The sequence below is a fragment of the Lithobates pipiens genome, unplaced genomic scaffold, assembly GCF_037356315.1.
Source record: "Lithobates pipiens isolate NorthernLeopardFrog02 unplaced genomic scaffold, aLitPip1_a1.2 Scaffold_19, whole genome shotgun sequence".
NCBI lineage: Eukaryota > Metazoa > Chordata > Amphibia > Anura > Ranidae > Lithobates > Lithobates pipiens.
This window is the reverse complement of record NW_027507764.1, coordinates 302,256,349-302,274,899: the sequence shown is the minus strand read 5'-3', so window position 1 is coordinate 302,274,899 and position 18,551 is coordinate 302,256,349. Positions and strand designations below refer to the sequence as shown.

The window sequence follows — 18,551 nt, the reverse complement described above, 5'->3', positions numbered from 1 at the left end:
TAGGCCTTTAGCAGAATCTGGTTTCGTTCCTGTACTGTCTTTTTTGTTTGCCAAACAAATGTATTTCATTTGGGGCACTCAGATCGCCAATATTGTTTTTATGTTTAAAATTCCATATGCACCCAACCTTCTATATATAAAGGTATGAACTTCTTGTATTTGAGCAAGTGAAGTTCACCATATTCATTCCTGTACAAAAAGTTAATTTAGTTTATTAATAGAATGTTTTCCAAAAACAACTATGCATACATGACTATGATAATGTACGATAATAGTATACATTTTAATATTGTAGGCAAGACAGAATATACATATATTTTTTTTCAGTTTAAATATTTTATTGTATTCCCTTTAATTTCTACACAAAATGCATCCCACTCTTACAGTTGTATGCTCAACTTCCATTCAGTAACGGCGTTGTGCAACACATTCAAATACATTATATAACTTTATATTAAAGTTTTAAAAGTAGAACTGTCCAGCCATTTTCCGACACACAGTTTAAATATATTCACAAATATTCAAAAATAATGTTGATTATATTTCTAGTCAAGTACCCTGAAAAAAAAAATATTATTAAAAAAAATACTCCATTTCATCTTCACTGTCCAAAAAGATATTCCGTTTTATACAGCCCGGGGAGAAGTTGGGGCTCCAGCTGAAAGAACAATGTAGCATCAGCATGGAGTCACTGTAGCTAGGATACACATGATATGTGCTGTAAATGAAGCATATTTATACCACACTCTTTTGCCGAGAGATTCATAGTAAAAAATGTATTGCAGTGTCTTCAGAAATATATACAACTTAACTTGTCATTTTAATATTATTTCTTCTCTCCTAAAGTGCTGAATCCAGGCTTATGCAAGAAGGCTATGCAAAGAGCATGTGTGGAAACCCATAACCAATCAAACTTACTTATTCATGTATTGACATGGTAGAGCATTGATAGATTTTTCTGATTGGTCATCGGTGTTACAGCACGTAACATGCGGCTCTGCAGCCTTCTCCAATAAAGGCTAAGAAAATGTGTATGTAAAGACATAGCAGACAAACATGCAGGACAGCATTACTGACCCCAAAAATAACTTATGGCACTAAATAAATAGTATGATCTAGTGTGTTAAAAAAAGAACTGTGACTGGACTTGGAAAACAAAGTAGATATAATCCTTTATTTCAAATATCTGGAAAAACCTATGCAACAAAATAGACAGTTTTTGGGTGTATTGCCAATTCAGCTCTTTTGTATCTTTAGGGCAGTGACAGTCATATGTGTTTGTGCATAAGTACTAGTAGTGTTTTTGCAGCTTTTTTTGTGCAATTTCAAGAAGGATTTAGAAACTTTGTTGTAGACTTTAGAGAAATGATTTGAGTCTTATGTAGCCCACTGGTACGGCTAGACCACGTTTCTTGCATGTCATGTGATGCTTTATGTTGTTTCAGCACTCATAAAACTCTTAAATTATGGAGATTGCTTTTGAAAAAAATGAAATGTGTTGCTGTTAAAGCACACCTGTGAAGCTTATTAGTCCAAACTTTTTTTTTTTTTAAAACATACATTTCCAATTTTTTTATTTTTAAATAAAATATGTTTATGGAAAAAGCTGAATATTGACAGAGCAAAAATCTATGAAAAATAAATCTGTTTTCTGGTTGTAAAAAAAGGATATTATGCTGGTTGTGAAATTTTTGTGAATTTTAATGTAGGCTAGACCTACGCAATTTTAGATAAACCGTCTATTAATCTAATTGGTAATGCTAGTCAAGTAAAAATTGTTATGGTTAAATAAAAAAACACACTTGGGTCACGGCTACATTTATCTTTTTTTTTTTTTGATTGTGCTACTGTGTGCTACAAGATTTCCCATGTTAAGTCACTCTTTGATATTGGCCTGAAATTGTAGCTGCTGCATGCTAGCAGCCATACATCCAATTAGAAAATGCTGCAGTCAGGCTTTAGTATCTTATTGATTGGCTAATATGTAACAGGTTGTAGGAGACCACAGATACTGGGAATGATCAGGGGCAAGTATGACCACATAGAAGCACAGTAAAATGTACATGTAGCCATTCCTTTATATAAGAATGGAGCTGATGCATTGAAATTCAAAGAAAAAACAGGCAGCTTTTTGCTTATGTCCATATGGTATAAAAGCTCTATGTAATAAAACACTGTGGTACGTTTACACTGTAGCCCAATGTAAATCCCTTTTCGACTACTTCAAAATATGTAACCATATCATGAGTGAACAAGTGAGAAACACAGAAATGAATTTCTGGTTTATAACGTAAAGAAATATGAGGCGGGAAGGACGGCAGCTTTGTTAACATTGTTAACAGCAGAGGCAGACGATGATGCTTTGGTTGACAAATGGAACTAATCCAACAGTTTTCATGTAGTAAGCATCCAAAGTCTTTCTGTATGTAAGTTGATAAAAAAAATATCCATGGATTGTGAAGATAAAGGTGTGACTTCTGTAAAGCATGGAGCCTCTGTCAGGCCCTCTCTAAAAAGCATACTTAGTATGCTAAAGCTGGAGCCTTCTGAATCCAAGTGTTCATACAAATAAAATATAGTTTGACTAAAGACCATTAACAGGGAGGGGCTTTGTCTTCTGTTGCACAAAATGTCCCAATATCCTGTTCACTCTTCATCTTCCCTCATCTCAACAATGTCTGTTAATTCCTCACACTGTGGCATATCAGTCATTGCCGAATCTTCCCCTTCCACTGCAGTCTCTGTATCGCTGTTCTTTTTCTAGGATGAAAAATGGAAAAAAAAAAGTGGTCTTTTATTTGACTAGAGAAGCTATCTTATCAGCCTACAGAACCATATAAACAAAGTAATGCAGATTATCGTTTTACTTACTCATCGTCATGTCTAAAATACAGGTTTGTAACAAATGTATGCATGTACTGCAAATATTGAAGACTATCAAAAACCAAAATAAAGTGTGTATTGAAGCTTACTAGTTATTAGATGTGGTACCTGCATTTTTTTCAGGCTTTCTTCCATTTATTTATGCCTAATTATACTGTGAATAAAACGTTTTGGCCCTTCTTGGCTACACTCAGTCCTCCACTGTATCCTTGAGGGCAGCCAATGTTATCATCCAGGCTAGACATCAAACACTTCTTTGTTTATCTCTATTACATGGCAGTTGATGGGATTAGTAATTTATAAAAGAAACTTACAGTAAATAGCATTGTGCTATCTTTTCAGCTCACAGGAAGTGAAAAGGAAACTGCAAAATCAACAGGTATGTTCTCTGCTTAATAATGCAGGTACCACATCTACGAACTGGTTAGTTGATTTAGATTATTTTTTTGCTTTTAGGTTAAGATACCCTTATGCTAAACAAATGTAAATGGTACAATGTCATACAATATAACAACTGGTTATAAGGGCACACAATATAAAGTCATCTCTTATCCGGTGATTCAGATAATTGTAAGATGCAGAAGATTTCAGCTGCCTGAACATTTTTTAGCTTTGTTATACTTTGCGGCTTTAAAGATAAAACAGGCCAGCCTGACACAGATCCTGCTTCATGTCTTCCTTTCAGTGGAGGAACATTCATATTATAACAGGGTACGGAGATCATGCTGGGCAATTATTCAAACTGATATAAGCACTAAATCAGTTCTCTATAGACTGACTGGGCTATGTGAAGCATACATCTCCGGTAAACATCTAAAATAAGTCTGTGCATAGTACATATTATGTAATAAACATATAACCCATATAGCTCAGCTACACTTCTTTCAAAAGATTTTATTTTACGATAAAGGCACTTACAAACATACACCAGAATAAAAACAATCTGCAGCAGGGAGGGCCCGCTGACACAATGTAAGTAATGAAAACAGGAGACATTAGTGAAAGACAGACAATATCAAAAGGGTACAGTCAGCATGTCCCTCCTCAGCGAGGGGCTAAACAAAATGAGAGATAAACAAAGGGTGACCCCCCCAGGGAGAGCCCACCCAATAGAACCGTAAGGGGTAGCAACCAGGAGCCCCCACCCCGACACCCCTAATAGGGAACTTGCTGTGTCAGGATGGGGGAGTATCCTCCCGGGCCCCCCCCTCTCAGAGGGATAAAGAAGTTGATGGGCCGTCCCCAGTGGGCACCGCAACATTAAATTGGACTGTACGGTGAACCTGTCAATTATAGCTCTGTTGAGCAAACCAAAAACTTAGAACGTCTAGAAGGACAGAGGAAAGAAGAGAGGAGGAGAAGAGGAGGACAGAGGGGTAAGGGGATGTAAGCTATGTCCTAAAAGGGTGGAAGGGTATAGTGGGAGAATGTTTCGCATTCAATGTAAGAGGGGGCGCTTTAGGGGTGAGGTCTGGTCACTAGAGTAGAGCCTGGGGGTACCCCAGGCAGCAGCGAAATTCCCATGTAACGGGCCCAAGGGTCCCACACCTTTCGGAATTTAGGTGTGGTATCTGACAGAATACCTGACAGTTTTTCTTGGGACATTATCCAAGATATCTTCCTCTTAACTGCGAGGAAGGAGGGTCTGGGTTGCTTCCATGCGGAGGCAATCGCAATTTTGGCTCCTAATAGGATAAAATAAGTTAGTTTCTGAGTGTTACCAGACAGCAAAGGAACAGGGGCATTGAGTAACGCAACCTCTGGAGTTCTTGGAACCCGGCAGCCTGTGACTATGTAAATCAAGTTAAAGATTTTAGTCCAGAACGATCGAAGCCTAGGGCATTCCCACCAGATGTGGATCATGGAGCCACGAAGTTGGCACCCCCTAAAACATAAGGGGTTAGCCGTGGGGTATATTTTGGCTAGCCTGGCTGGAGTGAGGTACCACCTGGTTATCAATTTGATGCTAGCCTCCATTAGTGAGGTGTTTTGAATCCCACGAAAGGATCTGGCTAGGGCCAGCTGCCAGGTTTCAAGACTGCCAGAGGTCTGGAGATCAGATTCCCATGCCGTCATATAGGGGGATTTGCCCGTTGGGGAAGTGAGAGCCGAATAGATTACTGAAATACCACCCCTCGGCTCCCCGATCCTACCACACCAGGCTTCATATTCAGTAAAGGGAGGAGGAAGGGGTTTGTTTTTCCAAAGCGAGTTCAAGAAGTGAGATATTTGTTGAAAGCGGAACCTCTCTGAGTCTGGTAGCTCTAAGTGTTTAATACAATAAGCCAGGGAAATCGGACCCCTTGAATTGAAAAAGTGACCTATCCGGTATAGTCCCTTGTCCAACCACCATCTGAAGGCCTCAATGTTCAGACCAGGGGGGAAGTCATGATTACGGAACATGTGAGCAAGGGGTCTTAAAGTGGAGACTAGGGAAGGCTCTTTGCGAAGACCGTCCCATAGGGCGCAGGAGTGAGAGAGGGATGGGGACATGATGGGCGGCCTGGCTTTGGGCAGCTCAGCTACACTTCGATTTTGTTCTTTTTACCTGTTGATCCTGTAAATTTCCTCTTGTCTACTATATTTCCGGTGGAGGGCTGACGATGCTTTCTGCCTGGCATTAAAATTTCCCCATTGTTATTGGCCCTCCAATATGCCTTTGTCCGTCAGATTTAGATTGTGATGTGAAGTCAGAGCTTCCTCCAACACAAGTGTTGTCATGCATTAGGAAGTTCTCACAGTGTCAACCACGGACCAGCCACTATACCACCTCGCCTTCTCCCACCTCCATGTCAGTTGGCCATAAGTACACGTCAACCAGCCACAGAGAAATGGAGATGAGCCAGAAGGTTTGAGGTCGTATGACCACTTGTATGCATTACAACTACCAGTGAATGTCTGGTAAAAGTCTCAAACACAGTTTATAAATATACATCATGCAGCCTCAAGGATAAGAGACAACTGGGCTGCTGGAATCATGCAAACCTTATTGCAACTGCCACTTGTGCACAATCTTGGTCAGCCCACATGAAACTCAGGAGAGATCATGAGGATGATTTATTAAAGGCAAACAGACTGTAAATGTTATGTTTTGTTGAACAGTATACAGATAAAAAATATAAAATGATAATAATATATGTGATAACAGAAAATCAAACAATTGCAATAAATGTTTCTCAATTGCTTATATATCTTGGTAATTTAAGATTATTAAAAAAATAAATAAAAAACATCCTTTAACACACCTAGGGATTGATTTACTAAAGCAAAATAGACCATGCACTAATTTTCCCCAGAGCTTAGTGAGTGTGGTGAAGTTTCACTTTTGCAAAGGAAACCCTATCAGATGCAAGGGAAATATCAAAAAAAATAAAGTAAAAAAATAAATAATAAAAAGCATGTGATTGGACGCTGGAAATCAGCAGAGCTTCACCGCATTCACAAAACTCTGGGAAAAATGAATGCACAGTCTACGGTATTTGCCTTTAGTAGATCAACCCCTAGGTGTATTAAAGGATTTTTTTTAAACATTTGTTTTCAATAATCTTAAATTAACAAGATATATACATGTCACATTTATTACCATAGTATGATTTTCTGTTATCACAAAAGTTATAATTTTATATATTTTATCTGTTCAACAAAACCTAACATTTACAGCCATACAGCCAGTGTCACGTTAATACAAAATGTTGAGATCCAATATATCAGGCTGAGGTGATTGATCTTAGAGGATAGATTTTGTGTCACTAGGCCTATTCTTGCCAATGATATATGATAGGGTTTAGGCTTAGGGACTTTTAGTAAAAGCGAAATTTGAAAAGAGGTTAGGAGTTAAGAAGAGTAAAATAAATATAATATAAAAAGAATGTGTGCCCAATGCCAAATGTAAAATTAACACTTTTTAGTTAAAGCTAAAGGGGGGCAAATGATAATTAAGAGATAGGAAGGGTGTTAAGTGATTTTGTAAATTTTATTTATCAATATATAATAAATCAATCAAATAAAATGATGGGAAGTGCCTGCACATGCATCATTTTAAAACACAGGGTGATAAGTTACATCCGAAAATAAAGCATTTCAGTTACCAGTATAAGTTGAGCATGTTTTTGGATTCTTTGACAATAGTTTTATCTCAACAAAAGACATCTATTATCATAGACTCAAATTAAAAAGCTCCTGTTTCCTAAATTACAGAGTAGCCTATCAGATAAGTAATTACACTGTGAAAAAAAAAGCAGCACAGAGACTGATAGGAAATTGTGAGATAAGTAACTATAGCACCAATATATGAATGAAGGTCTGAAAGCAGTGCTCCTCTGATAGCTTGCTTAGTTGCATCAGTAGATGATCCTTATGCATTTTTTCAATGTATGTAATTTCTGAAAATTTTTCTATATATATATATATATATATATATTGTAAAGCGCTGCGCAAACTGTTGGCGCTATATAAATCCTGAATAATAATAATATAGAGCCTAAGTCAAACTCTGCAGCCCAAGTTAATATTGCCACACCCACAGTGCAAAGCATCGCAACCGTGGCATGTGTACAGCTTCATCAGGCTGTGATGTTACAATTCTAGTGGGTGGCTAAGGTGAGATAAAATCATAGCCCAGCCACCTGTTTTACTGCCCCCTGGCTGCCAGTGTGAAACAGCTCTTAGGCAGCAACCAGTGCATGCCAATTAACATGGAGACACCCAATGTACATACATTTTGAGCAGTACCTGAACTGGGCTGTGTGCATCTATAGAGAAACACAGTGCAGCTCGGGCCATGTTCCCCACTCCCTTCTCACAGGAATTGACTGACAGCAGCTGGAGCCTATAGTTCCTGATGCTGTCAGTGTCTCCTGTTAGACCAGGATAAGAGAGCAGAGTATTGTCTAAATTAATAATATGGGTATTTTAAGGTACCCCAGGATGAATGCACTTTAGCAATCTTTGTTACCTTAGAAATAAATTAGGGCAGGTCAGGTTCACTTTAATGTTAATTAACAGTATCGCGATGTACGCCTAAGAAACACGCCCTGAGATGATCCACAATAATGTTTTTTTTTTACCTGTTTTCGATATACGTAAAGAGATGCAATAGCAACCATGGTGGACTCTCCTACAAAGCCAGCGAGGAGGGATCCTACACCTAATGTGGCTCCATGAACCCTGTGTACAAGAAATAAACACAAATCACATAAACACACACGGCTGTACCTGCACTGTGTGCAACTAACCATTAGACAAATACCATTAAACAATGAACAATAACAACATCTACCGTATTGTAAGAAGGAGAATAGATCATACTTTCAAGTCTTAACTATCTAGTAAAATACACACAAAAATGGTTATGTTTCTGTATATCTGGCATTACAGTTTATGCAAATGTTATTTTAATTAAAAAAAAAATGACCTCAGCCTTTTTGTAAAATAATATTTACTTAAAGTGTAAATTCACCTATACAAGAAATCTGTAAACGTTACACTGAACCCCCCGCAATCACAGAAGCATGCATATCCACTTTCAGACTGGACCATTTTTCTGGCTTAAGACCAGTCCACTTTTTGCGATTCTGCACTGCGTCGCTTTAACTGACAATTGCGCGGTCGTGCGACGTGGCTCCCAAACAAAATTGACAGCGTTTTTTTCCCACAAATAGAGCTTTCTTTTGGTGGTATTTGATCACCCCTGCGGTTTTTATTTTTTGCGCTATAAACAAAAAAAGAGCGACAATTTTGAAAAAAAAATGCATTATTTTTTACTTTTTCCTATAATAATTATCCCCCAAAAATATAAAAAATAAATAAATTCGCTCAGTTTAGGCTGATACGTATTCTTCCACATATTTTTGGTAAAAACAAAATAGCAATAAGCGATTATTGATTGGTTTGCGCAAAATTTATAGAGTTTACAAAATAGGGGATAGTTTTATGGCATTTTTATTAATATTTTTTTTTTTTACTAGTAATGGCGGCGATCAGCGATTTTTATTGTGACTGCGACATTATGGCGGACACATCGGACCTTTTTGGGACCATTGCCATTTATACAGCAATCAGTGCTATACAAATGCACCGATTCCTGTGTAAATGACACTGGCAGTGAAGTGGTTAACCAGGGGATGGCAGTGTAGGGGTTAAGTGTGTCCTAGGGGCGTGTTACTAACTGTGGGGGGGCTGGGCTGAGTGTTAGTGAACACTGATCTCTGCTCCAATCACAGGGAGCAGAGATCAGTGTCACTTGTTGCTAGGCAGAACAGGGAGTTACTGTTTACATCGAGATCTCCCTGTTCAGCCTCCCCGTGAGATGATCACGAGTATCCCCGCGGCGATCGAGTCCGCAGCACCCGCGACCACAGTCACGGGGGTCCCGACCGGCATGTGCGTGCGCCACCGGCGGTGCGCACGCGATGGCAGGGCGGCAATTTCAACTGGACGTACCTGTGTGCCAGTTTGCCTGCCCGTGCCATTCTGCTGACGTACATCATCGTGCGCCGGTCGGGAACTGGATATAGATAGTCAAAACTATACATACAATGACAAATACTAATCTGTGCATGCAAACACACTTACAAACGCCTTGATATACATAAACCTACACTTAGGACCAATTCACACCTTGTGCATTGAGCTGCACTGGGTAGTTTTGCCTAATGCTAGTCAAGGCAATTTACCTTGAGTCCTTTTTTTAGTACAGCGTGTTGCAACACATTACACCACATTGTAATGAGCATACAGATGATTGAAATGTCATTTTGGGACATTTTAATAAAGATGGAAACATTTTTAATAAACAGTGCAATGCATTATTAAAGTGTGTCTGCATTGCTCCCTTCATAGCATATGCCAGTGGCCATGGTATAACATGGCAGATGGTGTAAATGAGTCCTTACGTAGAAACTCTTACATGCTGTGTACACATAGTTAAACATATTGACCACATATACATGATCACACATACACGATCACACACATGGATGGCTGAACTGCAAAAACTAAAGCCATACATGGATTTAAATTTGGCCAGTTCAGCAGGGAACGGATGAGAATAGAGCCATGTATGGGCAGGCTGATTGTACCCAAGTTGATTCATTTATCAACTTGGGTACAACCAGCCTGTTGGATTTTTCTAAATGCAATTACTGCCGCCAGCTTTAGCTGCTGGGAATCAAGTGATTTTCTTTCCTTTCACCGTGGTGAAAATCAAATCATTTATGGGCCGTCTTAACACATTTCAGTTTTTACTACTCTTCTAATTTTAAAAATCCATTAGCTAGGAGGAAGTCACTCATCAAACACAACGTAAAAATCCACATTACACAAGGTTTCATGTTCTACCAAACATTTCAGATCAAATAAGCAAGTGTTCTATTCACTGTGTTCTCTATAAAACAAGCTTCAGTGTTTCTTGAACAATAGTCATTGTTTGGTGACCACAAAGTTTATATTGAAAGAGTTCATTTTAAACTAAATGCACTATGGAAATTCACAGAGTCATTAACCCTCATCTATTGTCTACTTTTTGTCATCGTTTTTTTTGTTTTCAAGCAAATACAATGTAAAAAATAAATAAATAAAAAGAGCAGTAGAAGAGTTTATGTACTAAAGCAGAGGTCTCCAAACTTCTTTGATCCTTCTGCATTCCGCGTGATAGAGCCCCCTCCCCCCTTACATTGGAGTTTCTATTTACCTTAGGATCCCCATCAGAGTCCCACCCTTACATCAAGGCCTCCATCAGATTTCCTCCTTACACGAGGGTCCCCCCCCCATCCTTACATCACGGGGCCCATCAGAGCGCCCCTCCCCACATTAGAATCTCCACCAGGGTCCCTATTTACATCGGATCCCCTCTTATATCAGGACCCCCCCATCAGAGTTCCCGATTACATCAGGGTCCCCATCAGAGTCCCCTCTTATATCAGGGCCCGGCATCAGAGTTCCCGATTACATCAGGGTCCCGATCTAGGCCCCCCTTACATCAGAATCCCCATCAGAGCCTCAGCTTATATCAGAATCCCCATCAGAGTCAGCCCTTACTTCAGAGTCTCCCCTCAGAGTCCCCCTTTCCATTATAAGGTTTACAGAGTGGCTAAGGCAGCAGGGCAGGACTCGGGACACCAGTGAAGCATCCTCTGCTGACCTGAATCCTCAATCGGTGCACATTGAGAATACACCACTGACCCTGCTTGGTGGCCAGATGAAATCTTGTAGCAGGCTGGATGTGGCTCATGGGATGTAGTTTGGAGACCCCTGTACTAAATTATCACAGGTATGTGTTATTAATACACCTATTTCCACATGCTATGCATTTAAACATTTGTCAATATTTGCTTGTGCTCAATACTTTTCCTCTTTATTTACTAGTGTTTTTTACTATAGATAATGACTGGTATAAGGATAATGCATAGCCAGTAGATCGTGGGTGCAATGTCAGGCTCCTGCAGACACTCAGTAAAGCTGTCTACCCGTACTTCCCACATGGGCAAACAGTTACTAAAGAGCAGAAAGTACCCACCAGCGCCCCCACAGTTAATTGAGAACTACAATTGGTCTGCCACAGTGGAAGATGGGACTTGTAGTTCATTCATTCACAGAACACTGTGAATAAATGACGCAGCTGTGTGGGTGGAGCCTCTTACAGCAGTGCTGTTTTTAGGTTGTGACAGCTGGTGCTGGGAGAGGTTCCCCTGCCAGCTGTCACAGTGGGGAATTGGGGGTGTGAGGCTTTTGCATTAGTAAATGTTACATGTCACACACTGGATATGGCTGTAACATGTAATATGTTACTAAAAGTGAACTTATTCTTTAACCACTTGCACCCCCTTCCTGCCCAAGCCATCTTTGCGCTTTCAGTACTGTCACACTTTGTTTGGGTACAGTGTAGTATGACCGCGCAATTGTCATTCAATTTTTTTTATAATCTTCTTCACACAAATAGAGCTTTTTTTTGGTGGTTTTTAATCACTGCTGGGTTTTTTATTTTTTACAAAAAAAAAAGCCCAAACATTTAGAAAAAATTATGTTTTTCACTTTTTTTCTGTCAGTAAATTTTGTAACTAAGTAATTTTTCGCCTTCACTGATGTGAGCTGATGAGGCGGCACTCATGGGCACTGATAGGCTGAACTGGTGGGCATTGATGAGGTGGCACTTATGGGCATTGATGAGGCAGCACTTACGGGCACTGATTAGGTGGCACTGATAAGGAGTCACTAATATGCCTCACTTATGGGCACTGATATGGACTGTTAAACGGCATTGATGGGTACTGTTAGGAGGCCCTAATGGGCACTGATAGACAGCACTGGTGGGCACTGATAGGCGGTACTGATTGGCATTGATGGGTGGCTCTGATGGGTGACACTGATGGGCATTGATTGACAGCAGTGATGGGCATTGATGGATAGCACTGATAGGTGGCACTGATTGCCAGCACTGACTGGCATCGCTAATGTGCAATGATTGGTGGCACATGTGGGCAGTGGTGGCCACTGATGGCTGCCTCTGGGGGGCACTGATAGCTGGCATTGGTGGGTAATGGTAGGCACCAATTTGTGACACTGTTTTTCAATATTGTAATCAGGGCACTGATGATCAAAAAAAATCTGATGGACCTAGAAATAGAACATGTTTAAAATCTGTCCGGCGGACTCAATTCTTATCGGGAAAACCATTCGTCTGTATGCTGGTCCGACTAACCAAATGTGACGCAAGGGAAGCTATTGGCTACTGGCTATTGAACTTCCTTTTTTAGTCCCGTCTTATGTCATCACGTTCAAAATGAATGGACTTTCGAACGGACTTAGTCTGTTTGTGTGTGGGCAAGTCCGTCCATTTTCGGAAGGTCCGTCGGAACTCCGCCGAAAGTCCATCGGGAAGACTGTCGGACCTAGTCTGCCGGATAGTCCGGTTGTGTGTACGCGGCATCAGTGACACTTTTTAGGGACCAGTGACATCAATACAGCGATCAGTACATAAAATATGTACTGTCACTGTACTAATGACACTGACTAGGATGGGGTTAACATCAGAGGGATAAATGTGTTCATAGCCTGTGCTTTACTAAACTGTGGGACGTGCTTGTACTAAGGGAAGACAGAGATCCGCCAAGTGGATGGGGAACAGATTCTGATGTTTACACCCGTCGCTCCATAGAGGGCAATGGATGGTCCGATTGGGTCCGCCTGAAGAAATGACAGGGGCCTAAAATGTATGTATATCAATTCAAAGCACACATGCAACAATATGTTGTGAAAAAGACAACATCTTCAGATGCTGGGAAAGAGTTGTAATCCTGATAATTGATCTGTAAGTCAAAAAAATATGGAATACGTCATCAGGCCTCAATCCTTAGAGGCTAAATATTAACTTTATAGTATGCTGCGTAACTAGAGAAAGGTTACTGAATTATACAGGCATCTCATAATACAAATTGTATGACTGTATCCAGTAATTAGGTGTTATTTGAAACCTAGTACAAAAGGACAACTTTTTCCATCCTGTTGTGTTAAAAAGAAAACCTACCCCATGTAAGGCAAGATAATAAGACTAGAGATTAGAACGATAATTCTTAAAATAGAGCTGGGTGCCAGGACAAATGTCTTCTTCAGTGTCATTAGCCAGCCAGTTAAGTGGGCCCGCACAGTAACTGTATAAAGTAAAAAAGAGAAAAATTGTTTGTTAACAGCATACAATTAAAGATTTTTAGATTGGCTAGTTCATAAAAATAAAGTGTATATACAGACAAAAAAGGAAAATCACCAAAAAGAGACATTCTTAATGGACTCACTCAACTTCAATGCTTAGAGTCTCTAATATATATAGATATAGATATATAGATATGGACATATAGATATAAAACCAAGAACTGCTTGTAACTAAGATACAATTTTATTTTCAGTTGTTTTATTTAGACTTCACAGGTAGTTTCCTACTGCGAATGCGTGAGTTGTGCTGCACTTTCTGAATGGTCTTGCGGTCTTCTGGGACACACACAGGTGCCAGAAGGCAGTGGGGGGAACTTAGAGAGGCCCGGATATGTCGTAGATCGCTGTGCAGTGATCTTAACTGCCAAAACCAGGTACCCGCTCCTCCCTCCTCCCAAAAAAGTGCCAAATGTGGCAGTGGAGGAGGAGAGGGTGCGAACAAGCAGAACTTCCCCCTTTGGGTGGAGCTCCACTTTAAGGATTCACACCCAAAGTTTCTCAAAGTCTGAGAACCCTGGATAAGCTACTGCTTCCCATCCTTACTCCTGACCAGTTATGGTTGTTTATAGGTGTTGGCCGTGCCGGTCCCGAGTCTGTGATACCTTCTTCCCCTCTTGCTCCTCTCTCCTTTCTTATTCTTTGTTCTTCCTTTCTTTTACCAGCTGATATTTGCCATTGGGGATTGTCACCCCTTAGAGGACAGCTTGGCAATAATAGCAATGTTTGCTTTGACTTTCCTACTGGTCCTCCTTAGTTTTGGCCAGTCTTTTGATTGATGATTTAATATAATACCTATTTGTACTTCTTCTTCTTAAGTGACTGTTTAGTTCTCCTGTGTGGGCAAACCGTGAGCTTGTTATGTTTACTCTAAAAATTCAATAAATATATTGAAACAGAAATATAAAGCTACCTTAAAATTAACCAGGCTCCCCCCCCCCCCCAAAAAAAAAGGCTATGGCTCGAATTAAAAATAAATACCCCTAAGACGGATATAACCCCTGTGCATCCCAAAATAATTTACCATCAGCATATTGAATCCAAAAAGTTAATCAGCTCACATATTTTTATTTTCATGTATTGGCACCTGTAGGGGCTTCCCCCAAATTGTGGGCCCGAGCATCCAAAGAGATCAAACGTTTATATGATGGAACTATTGTTTAAATTAGCAGAATACACAGTAAATTCAAAACCAAAGGCCCAGCGCCTCTCTGGAAGGTATCTAAGCCTTAGTGTTCAGTGACTACGCACATCAGTGGTGGATGAAAACAGTATGTGGATACAGCAGATGTACTTTATGTACCCACCAAATAAGTGTCCTTACAGTATATAATGCCTCACACTCAGGTGGTATCACCATAATACCTGCCAAAATGTGTCCCACATGGGAAATTTAACTTAGGAACCAGCCAGGCACAACTTGTAAGTATTTGCCTAATAAAGTTAAAACTTCATACAATCATAACATCATAAATAGACACTGGCAGTCATACACTAATCCAGCAACAAACTAAACCTGTGCCTTTATAACTGTCAATAGCTCTAACTCTGTAATTAATGACTAATCATAGATGTTTGAGTCCTACGTATACTGTAGTATGTATAGACAAAAAAAAGTGTATGTTCTGGATAGAGTAGGGAATAGCTAAAACTCATGTAGGGTAATTTTTTACCATTGAACACTTCATGTGAAAACGAAACAGGAAGTTAGAGGAAATTTCCCAAAGGGGGAATTCCACTTTAGTTGTCCTAGGAATAAATGTATCCATTGGAAAATTTCCCTTCGCCTCTACAAATAGAGGGTCTACTGCTTTCCCAATCTATCCAAAACTAAAAGGAAATAAAAAAAAGAAAAATACCATGAGACACTCTTTAAATATAGGTATTACATATTTATAGTTATGTAGTTATTACTACATATACTACGTTATTACGAAGGTAATATATACATTTGGGAGGTGAAAAAAGTTACATTTACAGTGTATGCAAAAAAACTCTGCTTTGCTCCCTTTTGGTCTAAATGTACCAACAAGTATATTGTTATTTTGTTATATCTGTTCAATAAGTGCAAAAAATAACTGTTAATGCTAATAGAAATGTAGTGATAATAACTTCCTGTACACTCTACCTGTGCTGCATTCTTATCATTCAGCAGTATTATTAGTCCTCCCATTTCTCTTTGAGGACTACAGAAAACATCCCCACATATGTTATGGAGATGAGTGGGGGTTTTTTGGAAGTCATAATACAGGTGACAATGCTGCCCCTCTATAGATACAATACAGTAAGTGAATGTTGTAACCCTATAACAGGAAGTGTGTTATTGGCAGGATCATCTGGTGAAAAAGTGCATGAAAAAGGAAAGCTCATGCAGCCTCCACATCTAACGGCTGGTAATTTGCAATATGACATTTTTGGTTTAGATACAATTTAGGCTGCAGAACAGTGAAATATTTGGAATCGGTAGACACAGACGGTCATTTCAAATATATAATGTATAATGTCAGCCTCAAATAACTAAAAAATATAAAATGCCAAACTCTGCCACCCATAAGTACAGTGGTGTGAAAAAGTGTTTGCCCCCTTCCTCATTTCCTGTTCCTTTGCATGTTTGTCACACTTAAGTGTTTCAGAACATCAAACCAATTTAAACAATAGTCAAGGACAACACAAGTAAACACAAAATGCAATTTGTAAATGAAGGTGTTTATTATTAAAGGTGAAAAAAATTCAAACCATCATGGCCATGTGTGAAAAAGTGATTGCCCCCCTTGTTAAAACATACTATAACTGTGGTTGTCCACATCTGAGTTCAATTTCTCTAGCCACACCCAGGCCTGATTATTGCCACACCTGTTCACAATCAAGGCATCACTTAAATAGGAGCTGCTTGACACAGTAAGGTCCACCAGAAGATCCTTAAAAGCTACACATCATGCCGAGACCCAAAGAAATTCAGGAACAATTGAGAAAGAAAGTAATTGAGATCTATCAGTCTGGAAAGGGTTATAAAGCCATTTCCAAAGCTTTGGGAATCCAGCGAACCACAGTGAGAGCCGTTATCCACAAATGGCGAAGACATGGAACAGTGGTGAACCTTCCCAGGAGTGGCCGGCCACCCAAAATTACCCCAAGAGCGCAGCGACGACTCATCCAAGAGGTCACAAAAGACCCCACAACAACGTCCAAGGAACTGCAGGCCTCACTTGCCTCAGTTAAGGTCAGCGTTCATGCCTCCACCATCAGGAAAAGACTGGGCAAAAATGGCCTGCATGGCAGAGTTCCAAGGAGAAAACCACTGCTGAGCAAAAAGAACATCAAAGCTCGTCTCAATTTCTCCACAACACATCTTGATGATCCCCAAGACTTTTGGGACAACATTCTGTGGACCGATGAGACAAAAGTGGAACTCTTTGGAAGGTGTGTGTCCAAGTATATCTGGCGTAGAAGGAACACTGCATTTCATAAAAAGAACATTATACCAACAGTAAAATATGGTGGTGGTAGTGTGATGGCCTGGGGCTGTTTTGCTGCTTCAGGACCTGGAAGACTTGCTGTGATAAAAGGAACTATGAATTCTGCTGTCTACCAAGAGATCCTGAAGGAGAATGTCCGACCATCTGTTCGTGTACTCAAGCTGAAACGAACTTGGGTTCTGCAGCAGGACAATGATCCTAAACACACCAGCAAGTCCATCACCGAATGGCTGAAGAAAAACAAAATGAAGACTTTGGAGTGGCCTAGCCAAAGTCCTGACCTGAATCTTATTGAGATGTTGTGGTATGACCTTAAAAAGGCCGTTCATGCTCGAAAACCCTCTAATGTAACTGAATTAGGACAATTCTGCAAAGATGAGTGGGCCAAAATTCCTCCAGGACGCTATAAAAGCCTCATTGCACGTTATCGCAAACGCTTGGTTGCAGTTGTTGCTGCTAAGGGTGGCCCAACCAGTTATTAGGTTTAGGGGGCAATCACTTTTTCACACAGGGCCATGATGGTTTGGATTTTTTTTCACCTTTAATAATAAACACCTTCATTTACAAATTGCATTTTGTGTTTACTTGTGTTGTCCTTGACTATTGTTTAAATTGGTTTGATGTTCCGAAACACTTAAGTGTGACAAACATGCAAAGGAACAGGAAATGAGGAAGAGGGCAAACACTTTTTCACACCACTGTACATGCTTCTGTCCTCTGGTGTCTTAATGTGTATAATGCAAATTCTAATACTTTTTTTTTTTTTTTTTACACTGGTTTAAAACCAATGTATAGTCTTTTAAATGTTATTTTACAATAATCTGAATACGGTCAGCTTGATGTAAGTAACATCATCAAAAGTGATACATTTTGTACAAAACCGTGTTTCTATGTATAGTTTGTAATGTAGCATGTAAATGGTGGTAATCATATATCCTTGTAACATAAACCAACTCTGCTTTTAGCTTTGCCTTGTACAAAATATTTCTACTTCACTGCTCCTTCTCACATGCAAGTCTATAAGTCAGCCTACCTAGTGAAAATTCTTTGTGTGGCTCATATTTTATCTCAACAGTTGAACAGCGGAAGTCTGAGTGGTTGCGATGAATGAATAACAGAACTCCTTAAAAGAGACGTATGGGAATTGCTTTTTTAAGAATTATACTTACATAGGTGGATGCAGCATCGGTTACTCGCCGGCTCTAAAGCCTGGTACACACGATCAGATTGTTGGCCAACAAAGCGTCAGACTTTTGTCTGAAGGGCGTGTGCCAGAAACTTGTCTTGCATACAAACGGTACACAATTGTCGGCCAACAAACACGAACGTTATGATGTACTACAAGGAATTTCAGCTCTTGAGCGCCACCCTTTGGGCACCTTCTGCTAAAGTTGTGTTTGGTAGTAGTATACAAGTTTACAATTCCTCCATTATAATTCCTGTAATGTACAGTGTTTGTGTTTTCTCAGCTTGTGTATCGTTTATTTTCCA

The 18,551-nt window shown here is 39.7% G+C and overlaps 1 protein-coding gene across 1 annotated transcript in view; it reads right to left on the bottom strand.

Annotated features, from left to right (window-relative positions):
* Positions 1-1,147: 1,147 nt before the first annotated feature.
* The window catches only part of ANKH (ANKH inorganic pyrophosphate transport regulator), a 182,574-nt gene continuing 165,170 nt past the window's right edge, over positions 1,148-18,551 (bottom strand). The window contains exons 10-12 of the mRNA XM_077492026.1: positions 13,406-13,529; positions 7,950-8,049; positions 1,148-2,760 (exon numbers count right to left, since the gene is read on the bottom strand). Coding sequence (XP_077348152.1) covers positions 2,647-2,760; positions 7,950-8,049; positions 13,406-13,529 — 338 coding nt within the window. The 3' untranslated portion in view covers positions 1,148-2,646. The remainder of the gene's footprint in view (positions 2,761-7,949; positions 8,050-13,405; positions 13,530-18,551) is intronic.